This window comes from Podarcis muralis, chromosome 7 (genome assembly GCF_964188315.1).
Source record: "Podarcis muralis chromosome 7, rPodMur119.hap1.1, whole genome shotgun sequence".
NCBI lineage: Eukaryota > Metazoa > Chordata > Lepidosauria > Squamata > Lacertidae > Podarcis > Podarcis muralis.
In genome coordinates, this window is record NC_135661.1 from 22,147,619 (window position 1) to 22,165,818 (window position 18,200).

An 18,200-nucleotide genomic window follows, 5' to 3' on the forward strand; every position below is an offset into this window, starting at 1 on the left:
TCAGGGATGATGGGACTTGTAGTCCCAAAATATCTGGAGGGCCGAGTTTGCCTATGCCTACTCTTGACATTCCAGATGTTAGGCTCCCAGTTCCCATCATCCCTGGCCATTGGCCATGCTAGTTGGGGTTGATGGGAGTTGAAGTCCAGTAATGCTTGGAGAGCCACAGGTTCCCCCATCCCTGCTTTTACAAGTCTTCAGATCAGCCACTCATGCAGAGAGACAACAGGGAGGCACCTTCTCTGTTGCCTTTTCTGATGCCTGCTATGGACATTTGTATTTCCACCCATCTTCTAAAAACTTTTTTGAAATCTGCTTTGGACTTGCATGGATTTTACTTGATAGGCTGGTGTAGTTTTTAATCAGTTTTAATATTTATAATTGTTTTCTAAGCACTACTTTTATATATGCAGTAATTTCAGCTGTTTTTGTATATGTACCGTATTTTTCGCACCATAGGACGCACTTTTCCCCCTCCAAAAATGAAGGGGAAATGTGTGTGCGTCCTATGGTGCGAATGCAGGCTTTCGCTGAAGCCTGGAGAGTGAGAGGGGTGGGTTGCCAGCATGCCGAAGCCTGCGCGCGCTGAGCTCAGCGCGTCCAGGCTTCGCGGACCTCCCCGCAAACAGCAGGAGCGCTCCCGCTGTTTGCGCAGGGTTGCCAGCATGCCGAAGCCTGCGCGCGCTGAGCTCAGCGCGTCCAGGCTTCCCGGACCTCCCCGCAAGCAGTGGGAGCGCTCCCGCTGTTTGCGCAGGGTTGCCAGCATGCCGAAGCCTGAGCTCAGCGCGTCCAGGCTTCGCGGACCTCCCCGCAAGCAGCGGGAGCGCTCCCGCTGTTTGCGCAGGGTTGCCAGCATGCCGAAGCCTGCGCGCGCTGAGCTCAGCGCGTCCAGGCTTCCCGGACCTCCCCGCAAGCAGCGGGAGCGCTCCCGCTGTTTGCGCAGGGTTGCCAGCATGCCGAAGCCTGCGCGCGCTGAACTCAGCGCGTCCAGGCTTCCCGGACCTCCCCGCAAGCAGCGGGAGCGCTCCCGCTGTTTGTGCAGGGTTGCCAGCATGCCGAAGCCTGCGCGCGCTGAGCTCAGCCCTTCCAGGCTTCGCAGATCTCTCCACAAGAGGGCTCCCACGGCTTGCAGAGAGCTACCTGTTTGGGGGCTGGGGTTGGGGGAAGCTCGAGCTTCCCCAGCCCGCGCCTGGGGGGGAAATAATTTATTTCCCCCCCAAAAAACTGGGTGCGCCCTATGGTCCGGTGCGCCCTATGGTGCGAAAAATACGGTAACTGCTAGATATAGATGTCATAATAATAAAGAGGAAATATTGCATTTCCAGTTTAATAAAATCCAGGGCAGAAACTCGTGCAGAGACGCAACAGGGAGCCGCCTTTCTGAGCAGTACTTCCCACTCCCAGAAGCCTCTAGTCCAGGTGTGGGGAACTTCTGGTCCTCCTAATGCTATGGGATCCCATCTCCCATCATCCCTGACTGTTGGTCATATTGCCTGGAGTTGATGGGATCTGGGCTCTCTACCCACCCTTGCTGTAAAGAAATAAAAATCAGTCACTGAGCCCTTAAAAGCTTAGTTTCTGCCTCGTGGACTTTCAAGCCATGCTTTTAACTCCTTAGTGTTCAACCCTGGCTCAAATCAAACCGAAGAAAATGCAAAACTGCATTTTGCTTATGTTCATCCATTGTTGCTGTTCCTTTTGCCTTGTCCTTATGCTGGTGGTGGACAAAGTGTGCATTAGAAGGCCTGTAGAAATACATGTGGAGCTGTTCTGCCAACAAATCAATTCTCAGGTTTGGCTCTCATGGCAGAAACCTCTATAGCAGGATTGAGAGTTTTGATTCTGTGGCTGACGACCGTTCTCCTCTCTCCTCTTTCTCTCCCTGCAAGGCTGGTGCCCACAGCTCGCTTCTACCCCCTGCGCATGCACTGCGCTCGGGCCCTGACCCTGCTGTCGGAGAGCACTCGGACATTCATTCCTGTCTTGCCCTTTATCTTGGAGGTGAGTGCTCTGTTCATCAGCGTGCATGGCGCAGTAATAAAATATAAAGCAGCTTCCTGTGTGTTCAGGACCTCTTCCAGGTGGGCACAGGGTGGACCACCAGTGGCTCTGCTACCAAGACAGCGTCATCCGTTGATTTCAGTGTGCAGGTTGGTCTTTTGGACAAACTGCTTCCAAGTTGGGCTCCGCCTGCAATATCCACTTAAATCGGCATCGCACTACTTTAAACCATTATGGCTTCCCCCAGAGGATTATGGGAACTGTAATCTTTAAACCATCATGTCTTCCCCCAAAGGATCATGGGAACTGTAATCTTGTAAAGGAGGTGCTGAGAGGTGTTGGGAGACCCCATTCCTCTCACAGAGCTGCAATTCCCTGGGAAGAGAGGGACTGACTGAGAAAACCACTCAGGGAATTGAAGCTCTGCCGGGGGAATAGGAGTCTCCTAGCAACTCTCAGCACTCATCCTTTGGGAGGAAGCTGTGACTGTTCAAAGTGGTATGATACAGCTTTAAATGTATAGAACAGTCTTGTTTAGGGGTTTCTATGTTAACAGCAAAAGCTTATGTTTGGCTTGGTACCAAAGCAGCAGCCATCTGGCCTGACGATGAAGAGTTCTGGAGGACTCCAAAGCTTGCACACTGTTTTGAAATGTTGTTGGCCTGATAAAGGTTTAGCTGCAATGTCGATTCTTACAGGTCCAGAATGGCTCCCTCTCTTAAGTTTTGCTTTGCAGTTATTTTAGTTAGTTGGGCTTGGTAAACCGGACTCAAGGGTTGTGCTGAAGGCGGCTGCTATGCTGCCCCCCACATTCGGGACAAATTTTGTGCATCCCCTAGGAATCTGCCCCCTTCCCCAAATTTGAGCTGCAAGCTGCCTCTTGGGAACTGCGTCGTGTGGGGCCACATTTACACGATATATAAACAGTGCTGTGATACCATTTTAAGCAGCCAATGCTTCCCCCAAAGAACTATGGGAGCTGTAGAACATTAAAAGGTGCTGCGAGTAGTTAGGATACCTCCCCCCAATTCCCCCCCCCCACAGAACTATAGTTCCCAGAATTCCCTGTGAATTGGTTGCTAAAACTGCACAGTATGTGTGTGTGTGAGGGGAGTAGAGATTTTTCCAATAACTCTCTGCACCCTTAACAAGCTACAGTTCCCAGAATTACCTGGGGGGTGGGAAGAAGCTACAACTGTTGCAAGTGGTATCGCAGTGATTTAAACATGGGTTGCGAATGCGGACTTGGGAGCAAATCCTACAGCGTAACTCAGCTGTGTAGCAACCTCTGTGCAGGATCTGTTGCTTGCATTCTTTATGGGGCGGGCGTGAGAGCCCCCCCCCCATCCTGCTTTGCTATTCCCCTGGCGTCTGGCTATTTGTGCTCTTTGAAAGGGGAGGGTGGGAAGGAAAAGGAGAAACGGCAGACGGTGCAAAGTTTGGGGTGGGGAGGGGTGGTGGTTTGGGGAGAGGCCGTTGCCTGGGAATTAGCCAAGCCACCGTGGTTTGCTGGGAAGCGAGAACCCTCCTGTGGTTATTTTTTTATGTCGTTGCAAACGTCCGTTTGTTAACCACATCCTTTCCGCCTGCAGCGGCCAGCGAAGCCCCCCTCCCCGGCACTCTTTCTCTCCGTCTTTCTCTCTCTCTCTCTTTCTCCTGGACCCCTTGCGGCTTCTTGGCTGTTCCCCTCCGTGCATCTGTTTCCTTCCTCCTTCTCGCTCCCCGCTTGCGCTGCCGAGCTCCCAGCCCTCAACCTCCGGTAGATAACAGGGTCCCAGCGGCGACGCCTCCTCCCTCGTGGCAAGCCACATATATCAGCCCAGCCGCCCCCGTGGTCTCAGCGTGCTTTTCCTCCTGGCTTCCGCCAGCGACCACATCCGATGGCGCTGGTCTCATGCAACAGGCAGCTCGCCCACGGCGGGTGGGGACGGCGCACACGGACTGAGCGCCTGCGTTGGGGAGATCTTGGTTCATGACTCTTCGCCGAAGACAAGCAGCCCCTTTATAAGAAGGAAGCGTTTGTGTGGGAATAAGCTTCTCAAAATGCAGAACTTCCTTTCAATCTTCTGGTTCCAGTATTTTTGTGAGATAGAGAGATAGAGAGATATAAAGACACACACACACCATAGCTGTCAACTTTTCCCTTTTCTTGCGAGGAATCCTATTCGGAATAAGGGAACTTCCCTTAAAAAAAGGGAAACGTTGGCAACTGTGACACACACACACACACACACACACACACACACACACACACACACCCAGCTTAGTTTTGCTCAGGAGCAGACTTATTGAAATCAATGGACCAGGATTAGTCACGTCCACTGATTTCAGTGGGTCTACTCTGAGTAGGATCATGCTGTCCTGACAACAGCAATGTGAGGTAGTTTAGGCCTCTGAGCTGTTGTCCCCACAGCAGCCTGTGAGCTGTTCTTGTCTAAGATTCGCATGTTGGGAGCTACTAGGCCACTGAAGATGAGCCAGCACCCCCCACTTCCCCAGAAGTTAAGCACTTGTGTCGCAGGCGAGGTCCCGAGTTCAGAGCATATGCTCTACATGCAAATGATGATCCCAGGCTGACTCTCAAGTAGGGCTGAAAGAGGCCTCGGCCTAAAACACTGGAGAGTGGCTGCCAGTTAGGGCAGAGGATACTGAGCTAGATGGACCCATTGTCTGACGGTATAAGGCAGCTTCCTATGTTACTGTGTTCATGTATTTGATTCCCCCCTCCCGTTCAGAAACAAAACTTGCTATGTGTCGAAAATGGCACACCAAGGAGATCACCACTGCAGAACCCTGAAGTGCTAGTTTTCTCCATGCAAGGACTTACGTTGTCCAGGGGCAGGGTGTTTGTGTGTGACCATTCTTTTTTATTTAGACAGGCCTGCTATGTTCCTAAGATCCAGCCCCATCTCCTGAGGTCACCTTATTTCCACCGTTCAAATGAATTTCTCGGGAATCCTGGCGTGTGCTTTGCGTGACAAAGGATGCAATTACTCTTCCCTCCCTGCTGCTCTCATCCTAAAGTAACAGCAGGGAAAGGGGCCTTCTGCGGCTCCTCTTTTCTCTAACCGTGCTGCTCCCCCCTTTCTGCTTTCCCCCGTGCCCTTGTCACCACCCGCCGCTGACAGCCTGCACGTCTCCTGCCGCCCCTCCAGGTGCTGGAATTCCCCTGGCTCCTGCCACCGGAGATAAGAGTCGTGTCAGTGATGGGCCTTGACAGCCGCCTTGGCTGCTCTGGCGCGAAGAGCACCTGCCCTGCCCCCCCCCCGACTGGCGGCTTCTCCCTTCGCTCTCCCTCTATTGAGGGGTGAGACATGTTTCAGGAGAGGTTGAGTGGGCCTCTGGAAGGGTCTCAGCGTATAGGGTAGGGGGCATGGCTCAGGGAAGGGGGTCCTACTGTTTATTCTTATTCTTTTTCAGAGGATTTCGTAGAATCGTAGAATTTGGCTCTACTTAAAAGTTTATTATTACTGCTATTATTAGGATAGCACTCTGCTCAAAGCTACTGCTGTCAATTATTTACCCCCTGACTTTCGCTCTAAGGTCCCAGCAGGGATTGACGACTTTAAATTACAGTATTAAAAACTGTTTAGAACAACTTACAATCAGAAGAAACAAAACAAGGTGGGTCCTTGCTGGGATTCAGTCCTACTTGAAAGGAGATTGAGATTCGGCTCTACTTTACAGCTAATGATTGCTATTATTTTATTATCCGGCTCTGCTTATGTTTAAGAGGATGCTGGAGGGCATTCCTCATTCTTTGGCGGCACTTGGGAAGCGGATTTTATTTATTTATTTCCATTTAGGGATTGCTTCCTGGAGTGATTTGCTGTATAAGAAAAGCATACGTGAAACAGAAATATTTTAAAATTGAAAAAAATGATTGCAATTTTTTAAACGATAAAAACTCTCTCTGTGTGTACATAAATATAGTGTAAAACAATAACAATGCATACTTAAAGAATCAATTCACACAGACTGCCAAGAGGTTCGTTCCACCGGCAGTAGCCCTTGTTCAGACACTTAATACAGGAAAGCAAGTTTGGGTAAATGAAGGTGGGAAAACTTTCCCCCATGTCTCTCTCCCTTCTAACCCGCCTGCTCCTCCCACCTCCCCATAGGGGGCAGGGCTGCTCTGACAATCTAAAATCCATCTCTTCCCCCCACCGCACTCCTTGGGTGGGTGTGTTTGCAGGGTTGGGGATGTAGAAATAAGGAAGGTTAACTGATAAGCTCAGAGAGTCCCAAGAGGAGAGACACAAATGCACTCAGCTGACTCTTTAAATGGTGGGTCGCTGATGGATGTGTGGGGGCCCCATTGCTTGGACTCCAAGGGTGGGGGGTGGGAGAGAAAGAGAGGCCCAGGACATGGAAAAGGGAATGAATTCTGGAAGATGGAGGGGAGGTGGAATATTGTTCCACCAGGTGTTGCACAGCAAAGGAAGACCCAACATCTGCATACCCTCCGCAGTTTAGCTTATTGAGCTCTGGTGGGGGGGTGGGGGCAGCTTTGGGCTGCTGTTTATTCACACAGAAACGCACACGCACACACACAGAAACACGCGCACACACATACTCGGTGCTAGTTATCAAACTGCTTCTGAAATTTAAGGGAGGCTTGAAAAGGAGTTTATGATACAGCACTGTCTGTTGTTTGGGGTTTGATTCATTTGTTTGAAATGGCAGGGTTTAGGGGAAGGGAATAATATAGGAAAGCTGCCTTATACAGAGTCCGACCACTGTCCCATCTGGCACAGGGTTCATTGCACTGACTGCCAACAATTCTGCAGGGGGTTTCAGGCAGGGGACATTCCCCAGCCCTACCTAGAGATGGTGCTCTAACCACAGCAAGCCTTTCATCGCATCTAAAATATTTCTTCAGATCCTTTCTCTACCATAGACCTCACCGGGGTGGCTTTGGGAGAAGGGCACCTGTTTTCTCTGTCACTTCCCAGCCTCACAGGGTCGTTGAGAAGGTCATTGAGAATTACAGAGCATTGACCCCGCATCATCTCGTAGCCGAGAGCTTTGACTTAGTTGGCCATTCTGCTTGTGCAGCGTGATTCTTTGCTCTTTCTCTTTAACGACCCCGGAAGTATAACCCAGAAGCAAAACCTTGCCTTAAGTCTGGCTGGCGAGCCAGGTTCAGGCATTGCACTAAACTGCAATGTTTACTCACTCGCCCCAGAGCCAGAGTTCTCGGCTCCCTGTGATGTGTGAATGCAGCTTCTGGGTCACCCCTAGGTGGTGGCAGGGGAAGTTGGGTGAGGGGCGAAAATTGTACCCTCAGGAACTTTGACACTCTGTAAAATGGCATGTACACCAACAGCTTTGAATGGTGGGTTCAGTTAACCCGGTTTGCTAGGGGAAGATTCTTGCTAATGCAATGGGGCTTTCTCACCCCCCTGGCACCCCCCCAATATCTCCCAAATCCCCTTTGGAGGTTCAGGAGAGTCCCAGGACAGCAAAGGGGGTGATGGTGGGAGAGGAGAGTTGTTCTATCTGACAAGTAGAAATCATTGTGCCATCAGAACGATTATAATAGCACGACACCAAACTCCTTCCTGAACAAATAGTAAATACTAGATTGTGTCTTTTTATCTCATAGGTTTTCCAGCAGGTAGACTTCAACAAGAAACCGGGACGCATGAGTTCAAAACCCATCAACTTCTCCGTTATCTTGAAGCTCTCCAATGCCAATCTTCAGGAGAAGGCTTTCCGGGTAAGGGGCGGGCTTTGGGGGCAGAGATGGTGTGGTCCAGCCTCTGGCTTTTTGGAATAGCTGCTTTTGAAATGCCAAATTTATGAAATCCTAATCTTCAATATTTGCTTGCGTGGTTATTTATACTCTGCCCTTCAAAGAAACATTCAAATAACTAGAAGCAGAAGGATTTGGGGGCGGAAGGGGGGGGGGAGATAATGATTCTTCCCCAGCCCTGCCTGGAGGTGCCAAGGATTGAACCTGAGACCTTCTGCATGCGAAGCAGATGCTGTAGCACTGTGCTGCAGTTCTCTAGTAAAATTTTTAGTTTGAGTACTATAGAATTAGAATTGGGGGGACACCCTGCGGGCAGTGAATACGACTTAACCATAAGCCCGTTTGCACCACCTAATTAATTACGAAACCAAGTCTAATTAAGCATCACCAGAAGTAATTAATATGAGTCATTATATATGTAACGTCTGGACTCTGTGATTTGGCCAGCTGTATGAAAGTTGCAGGTGTCCTTTGTTATAAAAGAGCTGAACTGGGCAGAGGGTCTTGGGAGGGCTCACCCGTCTGATGCCCCATCCCAGTGTTGTTGGACTCCCAACACCCATCAGCCCCAACCAGCACAGCCATTGAACAGGCATGATGGGAAGTGTAGTTTAAGCACCACAGCCACCACAGTCTCCTCTCATCGGATGCCGCTCTCCATTACCTGATTGATCATTGGGAACTGATGCTTGAGGTTGAAGCTCAGAGTGGTGCTTTGCGACTGAACTATGATTCTCCTTTTAAAAAGAGCATTAAGTTCCCAGTCCTCATGGTTCTGAATTCAGCGCTCCTTGAAATGGGTGCATGGAAAACTCCTTTGGCCTATCTACACTGAGTGGCAACAGTTCTCCAGGATTTCAGACAGGGGACATGCCCGGCCACACCGGGAGATGCTAGGGCTTGAAGCTGGAGCTTGAACTGGGTTTTTCTGCATGCAAAGAAGATTCCCTACCACTCAGTGCCTGGCTGGGAGATCACCTGGGTGGAGACTTTGTCTCGAGTTCAGTGGTGGAAGGAAAGCAGAATACAAGCACTTGCTTTTCCTCTCTCTTTCTAACAAGTCCCCCTCTCCTGCTTTTCCCCACACAGGATGGCCTCATTGACCAGCTATACGACCTGATTCTGGAGTATCTTCACGGCCAGGCCTATACAATCGGTTTTCCAGAGCTCGCCCTCCCAACTATTCTCCAGGTGCGTCCAGGTGTCAAAAAACTAGCCTTGGGTGAAAAGGCACCTCTCTCTCTGGGTTAGCCCTGTCCCTCTATAATGGGGATCCTGACTGAGCTTGTTCCCTGTCTATGATAGTGCAGAGACTTGACAACCTACAGAAGTTTTGCTCATCCAGGAAGTTGTCTGGTTATTAGCGGCGAGCAAACATGCCCTATTTCTGGTCTGCATCACTTTTGTATGTGCTCACCCGTCAGCCCCAAATTCTGCACTAGGAACATAGGAAGCAACCTTATATTGAGTCAAACCATTGGTCTATCTAGCTCAGTGTGGTCTGCACTGATGGGCAGCAGCTCTCCCAAGGATTCAGACGGGGGATAGTCCCTGCCATGCCTGGATCTGAGACGTTCTGCATGCAAAGCATGTGCTCGGCCACTGTTCTACAGCCCTTCCCACAGAATAATAATTGTAGAAGTGGTTTTATTGGGGTGTGACCCAATTAAGTCTTACTCAGAGTAGACCCATTAACTTTAATTGAGCTACACTGAGTAGGGCTAGCATTGGATGCAACCCATCGCCTTTAATTTGCTGAGTTTGTCGATCTTTTATATCTTAGCTTATTTCATTTTATTGTGCTCTGAAGAAAATTTGGTTGTTTACCGTTTATAAAACCACAACTAAATAACTAAGGATTGTGCCCCAATCCTACTCAGAGTAGACCCATTGAAATCTATAGCCATGACTGAATCTGGTTCATTAATTTTAGTGGGACTGCTCTGAGGGGGATTTAGGCTTGTTACCAACAAAGTAAATAATTTCGTTTGCGGCTTTTCAGAACATGCAAATTCCATGTGGAAATTTTCATTTAAATACATTTTTTTAAAATAAAAAAGTCGCATTTTCTCCCCAAGTGTCCACTTCTAAATAGCAGCCATCCAGTTCAGTATTGCTTACTTTGACTGACAGGGTTTCAAGCAGGGGACATTCCCAGCCCTACTTGGAGATGCTGGGGATTGAACTTGGGACCTTCTGCATGCAAAGCAGATGCTCTACCACTGAGCTACGGCCCTTTCTGAAAGTGACGTGTTTTCAAAAATGTCCTCACTGCTTCCCATTCTGCTTGGGTGGGAGCCCTGTCTGCAGCAGTGCCGTTGGGGGAACGCCTTTCCTTTCCACTCTCTTAAAGACGCCTCTGCAGGGCTTTGCTTTTCCTGGAATTCCACCCCCTGCACCCCCTCCCTCTGGGCGTGGGGTTGGACTCCCATCCTGGCCTGCCTCATTCATGAAACGCGGATGTAGCCTGGAAGGATCTCCAGAGGAGACTTTTACAACCTTCTAGGGAATCTGGCTGTAGTGGGCAGAGGAGAGGGAACGTTTGGTTTTTAACCCCTGGACCCTTTGCCCAGGGACCCTGGGGTGGTCCTGCTTGCCCCAGAAGGTTGTTTGTAGGGAAGGAACAGCTGCCTGTCCTCCTTCAATCTCTGAGGATAATCTGAGTTGGCTGGCTGTTTGGAGCAACCAGGGGGGATGCTTGCAATTAGCACGAACACGCAGGCTTCCAGCTTCATCCTCATCCGTATGCCCTGGGGGAAAAGACTGTGAGAGACAGAGAGAGAGAGAGAGGAAGTGGGAAGGAAGCAAGGAGAAAGAATGTCTTAAGGAAAGAATTTGGGAGGGGGACCCTTCATTTGGATGCTGAGCTGGCTTTGCGTGTAGCAAAGTTCTGTGTCTGTGTCCAGTGCTTGGCAGTTGCGGTCAGATCCAGATGCCCCGGCCCTGGTCACTTAACGTAAAGGTAAAGGCACCCCTGACCATTAGGTCCAGTCGTGGACAACTCTGGGGTTGTGGCGCTTATCTCGCTTTACTGGCTGAGGGAGCCGGCGTCCAGCTTCCGGGTCATGTGGCCAGCATGACTAAGCCGCTTCTGGCAAACCAGAGCAGCGCACGGAAACGCCGTTTACCTTCCCGCCGGAGCAGTACCTATTTACTTAACTTGGGTGGCTTTAACTAGCAAACTGGAGGTTAAACTAACCCCTTTCCAGTCCCAGGAGGTGAGCAGGGAGTGTTCACGCCACACACCTACGCACTGCAGCCGACGCACTAATGTGTCGTGATACACAGTTTGAAAGCTCTGGGTTAGAGTGTTGGACTAGGGCCTGAGAGATGAGGGTTCGATTCCCCACTCGGCCACGATTGATGGGGTGACCTTGTGCCAGCCGCTACTTCTCAGCCGTACCTACCTCTCAGGGTTGTTGTGGGGATTAAATGAGCAGGACAGCTGTTGTAAGCCGCCTTGAGCTCCGGTGGGGGGGGGGGGAGATGGGGTATAAATGCAACAAATAAAAAAAAAGAAATAAAATAAATGCCAATTGCAGGGGGGCAGAGTTGATGTTGTGCTCAGGTGCTGTTTGCGGGCTTCCCATTGAGGCATCTGGTTGCCCAACAGGATTCTGGACTAAATGAACTTTTTTTTGTTCTAAGCTTCCCATTTTTATTTTTTTAAAAAAAATCTGGGGGACTATGGTTACAAGGCATATAAGGTACCAAGGAAACCTCTCTTGCGCAGGTCCTGATCCTTTCAATAGAGCTTGTGCAGAAGAACTGCCCTGGTGGATTGTGGTCCGAAAAGTTGGATCTCTCTAACCCCGTACCCTTAACTCCAAATAACATGTTTATAAGGAACATAGCACCATATTGGGTTCTTCTTCCTTTCTGTAGCATGATGTGCTGATGTTGTGATGCCATCCCCACTCACAAGTGAATTCCACGATTTTGGGGTGACTCTGGGCATGCCATGCTTTGCCTAAATGTGCAGCTCAGGCGGCGGGGGTTTCTGAGCCCAAAATTCCAGTGACTAGTGGGGCAACTCAGGGGAGAGAAAGATGCAAATGGCTAGCTTCGAACAAAGTTCAAACCTCAAGCTGCAGTCAGTTAGAAATGAGAGGCGGGGGTCTGCTCCCCCCTCCCCTTCCTAGGGCCATGTAAGGCAGGGGTAGGAAGCTGCCTTTATACTGAGTCAAACCATTGGTCCATCTAGTTCAGTATTTTCTGCACTGACTTACAGTAGCTCTCCAGGTTCAGTTCCTGGCATTTCCAGGTAGGGGCCAGCCTGAAACCCTAGAGAGCTGCTGCCAGTCAGTGTAGACAATACTGAAATAGATGGACCCAACAGTCTGACTTAGTATAAGGCAACTTCCTATGCCTTAAGGGAAGGGCTGTGACTCAGTGGTAAAGCCTGCAGAAGGTCCCTGCTTCAATTCTTGGCAGACTCCCTGTTTGAAACCCTAGAGAGCATCTGCCAGTCAGTGTAGACGGTATTGAGCCAGGTGGAGCAGTGGCTTGACTCTGTACAAGGCAGCTTCCTGTGGGATCCTGCGTTCCATGGTTTCCTGCTCTTTTGGCAGCTGTGCCGTACTGCGAAATACAAAGTTGTAAGGAGCAGAGTTGGGGAATTTAATGGGATCAGTTTGTGGAATGTCTCCTTCCTTTCCTGCAGCTAAAGTCGTTCCTGAAGGAGTGCAAAGTTGCCAACTACTGCAAGACGATCCGTCAGCTCTTGGAGAAGCTGCAGGAAAACTCTGCCTACATCACCGGCAAGCGGCAGAAAGCCACCTTTGGCGTCGCTAACCGGGAGGCTGTGGTGAGTCTCTGTTTTCTCTCTCTCTCTCTGCCTCAGCATCTCGGGAGAGGGGCTCTGACTGCCGCTTGGCGGAGCCTCACGCAAAGGCAGGAAGGAAGAGGAGGGCTGGGCGTGGATGCCGACTCTCGCTTGAGTCGACTTGTGAAAAAGAGATCAGCCCACAAAAACAACAACAACCCAGAGCTCTCGTTTCATGACGCCCACTAATATTTTTTAAGGCCGCGGTGGAAATCCCTTACGATCTCTGGCCTTTATGATAAAATTATTTAGAGACCTCTGTGGCTGTTCATAACCACAGCCCTGTAGAGTGGCGGGGAGGGGGGGGGGAGCTTGTGTGGCTTTCCAGATCTTGTTGGACTTGTGTCAGCCCACAGCCAGCATGGCTCAGTGGTCAGGTGATGGGTGTTGGAGTCCAGCAAAATCTGGGGGTGGGGTGGGGTTTACAGGCTCTTCACCCCTGTATTAGAAGGTGGCAGAACTGTGATGGAGGTAAGAAGGCAAGTGATGGCCCATTTCAGGGATTGGGGGGGGGGGCTGTGTGATCCTCCAGAAGTACTTTGTATGTATAAAATGCATGAAACCGTTTAACAACAGAACAGCGTAAATTTAGCAAAAAGAGGTGGTTCCCGCAAAACAGAATACCTTGACTGTCAAAGGCTGGGGTAAAAAGGTATGTCTTTGGCACGTAGCAGAAGTTGTTCTGCGTGGGGAGAAGAGTTCCACCCTTGAGGTTCCTCCATTCCAATGCTTCTGGGCTTTCTTGTTCAGAGGCCGTTTATCTCTGATGATGAGTTTCTGAGCGAGGATGTGGAGGGATCTGTTTGACTTGGGCTGACATACAGAAAGCTTTTTACACAGCCTCCATCTGCTGACAAGGTTTTGAGATGGTTGGCCTTTAGGCTTACAGCTGTGCTAACCTGCCGGGGGGGGGGGGGGGAGAGAGAAAACTTCTCTTGGCTGCACTAATCCAGTGGATCAGAGTGGCCTTTGGCATATCAAGGAATCATGGGGATGCCCAAATGACTGTTTGAGCGATTTCTTTGCTGGAGTCCTAATGAGCAAAGACCTGCCCTCTCCCCTTCAGTCCTCAGCTGCACCATCTGTAAAATGGGCATAGGAATGCAGACACTATGACTTGCCTCCAGGGGGATGGTGAGGGGAAAGCTGTGAAGATATGCTCACATGCTGGCTCTTAAGATGGTGATCACTTGCGGCTGACAACGGTATTTTCTTGCTTACCTTGACAGGAGCAATGGGAGAAAAAGGTCAGAGAGGAAGGGACTCCGCTGATGACATATTATGTGCATTGGAAGAAGCTGAGGGAGAAGGAGATTCAGCTGGAGATCAGTGGCAAAGAGCGGGTAAGACACAGATGGGGAAGCTGAGGCTCAGGGGCCAAATGCAGACCCCCCAGCCCTCTCTCTCTCTGATCCTCAGACCACACACCTCTTCCTAGGCCGCACTCCTTCCTGGCCTCCTTCGCACTCTCCTTGAGTAATTTTGCCTGGCTGGAATTTGCCCTTTGAACAGAATGGAGATGGAATCATTCTTGCCAGTGTCCTTCTGAGCTGGAGATGGGAAACCTGATACCTTCCCAGATGTTTCCGGACCACATCTCCCATCATCCCCAACAATTAGCTGTCCTGTCATGGGCCTGATGGAAGCTGGAGTCCAGCAACATCTGGAGAGCCACAGGTTCTCCTTCCCTATTTTAATAAATAATAATAATAATAATGTACTTCCAGCTTCCTGGACCATTTAATCCAGGGTCCAAAACAACAACAACTAGAGGGCCATCCCTGTTGTAATCTTAATAAGAGCCCAAGCAGCCACTCATGCAGAGACATAACGGTGAGCCTCCTTTCTGGGTGGGGTTTTCAGCTCCCAGGAACCTTTAGTGTAGGGATGCAGGTGGGGTAGGACTATAGTCTCCCCTGATATTGCCAGCTGCGTCATCGCTGACCATTGGCCATGCTGCCCAGGGCTGATGGAAAATGGAATTCAACAATGTCCAGAGAGCCATAGGTTCCCCAGCCTCTGTCCTAATCATGTGTGTAGTTCTTTTCAGTTAAAGGGCAAGGGATATATTTATATGGGCTGTCATGCTGCTTCTTTATGCTTTTGACTGAAACGGGGAGGACTAAAGTTTTCTGTTCTCCTGGCACAGATGGAAGATCTGAACCTACCTGAAATCAAGCGGAAGAAGCCGGGCGAAGAGAAGGAGGACGATAAGAGGGAGTTCAAGGACCTTTTTGAGCTGGACAGCGACTCTGAAGAAGGGGAAGATGCTGCCGGCGGTCTGTCTGTCAAAGGTACAGCAGGGACTTTGAAGCTGGGGTGGGTGGGGAGAGCCGCAGTCTCCCCTTTGGCCACTAGGGGTTTGCAGTTGTCTTGTTCTCTTGAAAGCGGGAGTTATACCAGCCAGAGCACACCAGGAAAGCCCCCCACTCGCAGTTGCAAGGGAATCAGGGAAAGAGCACCCCTTTGGACACTTGCTGCTGGTGTGTTTTAGCATTTGGGAATTGCTGGCTAGTTGTGAGGATTGGTTTTGGAAGGGTTTTTTTTTTTTAAAAAAATTCTAAATAAACACAGAAATATACAAAGGGAAAGCAAAAGGCTCTGAGCATTGGGAGATCCTGTTAGCAGCCATTTGGTGAGGCTGTTTGCACATCTTTATTTCTGCTGCTTATTAAGGTCGCTGGATGAACAGTTCAGCAGATCCTTCAGGTGGCACAATGGTTCAATGCACCTGGCTGTTAACCAGAAGGTTGGTGGTTTGAGCCCAACCAGGCACAGCTGTGGGCAGGAGTCCTGCATTGCAGAGGGTTGGACTAGATGACCCTCAGTGGTCTCTTCCAACTCTATGATTTAGCACAAGCCTGCATTCAGATTCCAGAAGGGCGTCTATGCTACTGCTGCTGTTCAAAAGAGCAGTCGGTTCTGCACTTCTTCCCTGGTTTGCACCTTGGTTGCTTTTGAATAGCCTTCCCCGGCCAGGTGCGACTACAACTCATTCACACTAAACTATGACATGTGAACCCAGCCATTGTGTCCAGACTAGAGACTGAGGTTTGTTTTGCTCCTGACTTACCTCAAAGAAGAAGCCAGGAAAAAGCTTTAGCTACAGATTTGTGGTTTCCTGGGAGGGCAAGCAAATCCCCATCCTTGGTTCAAACAATGCTAAATTAGAGATTGTGGTTTGCACCCTCCCTGCAGTAGAGGGAAGGAGCACAGTGGCCAAGACCAGCATGTTCCCAGTAAACCATGGTTTTTCTGTGAGTTGCAAAGGGTGGTGGGTCAGTGAAATAATATAGACTTCATAACACATAACAAATACAAGGCAAAGTCAAAATGAACTGGTTGAAAACAAGGAAGAAAAATGACCAGCCTTCACTATTACCTCTGGGGGTGCTGAAAGCTTAAATACAGTTCAGAGATCCGTTTTTTTGGTGGGGGGGAGGGGCATCTTCTCACTAGGCTCAATGGTTTCCCCTAACTCGTTCATTAATCTACTGGGCTGTCTCTAATGCTAATCCTACTCCGAGTGCACCCATTGAAGTTAATGAACGTGAGACTAACGGAGGTCCATTAATTTCAATGAATCTACTTTTGAGTAGAACTCAGCAACCCTGAAATCAAGCAACAGCCTGAGTTGGTTCACCATCTGTGAAGAACATAAGAAGAGCCCAGCAGAATCAGGCCGGTGGTCCATCTAATCCAGCATCCTGTTATCGCAGTGGCCAACCAAATGCCTGGGGAAACTGGCCAGCAGGATTTGAGCACAAGAGCTCCTGTGGTTTCCAGCAGCTGGTATTCAGAAGCACTGCTGCCTTTGAATGTAGAGGCAGGGCATAGCCAAGTAGCCAAGAAGCATTCTTGGGCTAGAAGCGGAGGCTCTCGTGCTGAGCAAATCACCCATCAGGCTTGCTTTTGAGCTTCCCTGGGACATGTGGCCAACAGCTGGTGGGAATAAGATGCCAGACTCCGTCAGTCCGTCCCACTGTGGCAGTTCTTAATGTTGTGTTTGGGAGTTCCTTGAGGTGCAAATCTGGATTTTAGTTCATGTTTTTGGCATGGCCATGTACGGGCGAGCCCCTCTCACGGCACTTGGGAGGAATAAACGAGGACATTGGGCCTGTATTGATTTTGAGCTGGTTGCTTGGCAGTCTTCGCCGTCAGCATTTTTTTCTAAGCCGAGTTGAGCGTGACTCTAGAAGAGGCAGGAATGCTTCTGCTGCTCTCTGTGTGTGTGTGTGTGTGTGTGTGTGTGTGTGTGTGTTGTGCTGGTGGCAGGGGCACTGGGTCGTAGCAGGGAACGGTGTTCGGGCACCCCTGGAGAGGCGGTTAGGCCACGCATGGCTGGGCTGCTGATGTGCCCGCCTTTAAAGCTAGCTGCCAACCCGGCGACACCATTCTCCCTGCGAGGAGAGAGGCAAGGGAAATCCTGTCAGCATGCGGCGGGCTGGCAATGCGAAATGAAGTGACACGTTTTGGAGACTGGCGAGCCTCCCTCGGTGGAACGACAGCAGGAGCTGTCACAGCTGGAAATCTCTCCTCTCTCTTTCTCTCTCTGGTTCCCCAAAAGCATTGAGGCCATGTTTGTTTCTCAGGGAAGGGCCATTGCCCAGTGGCAGGGCATCTACTGAGCTTGCAGGAGGCTCCAGGGTCAATGGAGGCTCCAGGGTCAATGGCATCTCCAGGCGGGGTTTGGAAGGAATCCCATCCTGAAACCTTGGGAGAGCTGCTGCTGCCAGCCATGGATACCTAACTAGATGGGCCAGTGGTCTGACTCTGTATAAGGCAGCTTCCTAACATTCCCAAAGTTGCAACCCCCTTGAATGCGGCCAATTTCTGCTTTATTTACACGACCTTTTCAGCACAAGGTCCCTTATGAGGAAACCCGGGCCGGAGGATGGGGCTGGTGGGCGGGGCCAGAGACAAAAGTGGGCGGAGGTTTGGGTGCATCCCTTTGTGTTGTAGAATACAGTGGATGCTCAGGTTGCGAACATGATCCGTGCGGTAGGCACGTTCACAGCGCCATGTCTGCACACGCACGGGTTGCGATTTGGCGCTTCTGCACATGCGCAAAGCGCGATTTAGTGCTTCTGCGCGAGTGCCGAAACCCAGAAGTGACCCGTTCCGGTACTTCCGGTTTTTGGCGTGTCCGTAACCCGAAAACACGCAACCTGAAGCGTCTGTAACCTGAGGTATGACTGTAGGTGGCTTCATGTTTTCAGACCCCATGACCCACTTTCAGCTCAAGCATGCATTTGGGAACCCACTGCTTAATCTTTCCCCACATATTTGCATGGTGGTGGTGCTCCTGTTATGACCCACCTTAGTGGGTCCAGGCCAACCCGTTGAGGACCAGTGCCACAGACCACGTTTCATCCATGTTCCAAGAGTCAGAGGAACACCCAACCACAGCCTCTTAATTCCCCATCTTGTTAAAGAGGAGGAGATATGATTTGTTGTTGTTTAGTCGTTTAGTTGTGTCCGACTCTTCGTGACCCCATGGACCAGAGCACGCCAGGCACTTCTGTCTTCCACGGAGATATGATAACCACCTTCAAATATCTTTAAGGCTTGTTGTCACGTGGAAGATGGAGCAAGCTTGTTGTCTGTTGCTCCAAA

General features: G+C 50.2%; 1 protein-coding gene across 3 annotated transcripts in view; it reads left to right on the top strand.

Moving 5' to 3' along the window:
* NOC2L (NOC2 like nucleolar associated transcriptional repressor) overlaps positions 1-18,200 on the top strand; it is a 120,934-nt gene that overhangs the window by 87,161 nt on the left and 15,573 nt on the right. For all 3 annotated transcript variants that reach the window (XM_028740775.2, XM_028740777.2, XM_077931371.1), the window contains 6 exons: positions 1,890-2,001; positions 7,610-7,723; positions 8,849-8,950; positions 12,423-12,566; positions 13,814-13,927; positions 14,734-14,878. In XM_028740775.2, the coding sequence (XP_028596608.2) occupies positions 1,890-2,001; positions 7,610-7,723; positions 8,849-8,950; positions 12,423-12,566; positions 13,814-13,927; positions 14,734-14,878 (731 nt within the window). The remainder of the gene's footprint in view (positions 1-1,889; positions 2,002-7,609; positions 7,724-8,848; positions 8,951-12,422; positions 12,567-13,813; positions 13,928-14,733; positions 14,879-18,200) is intronic.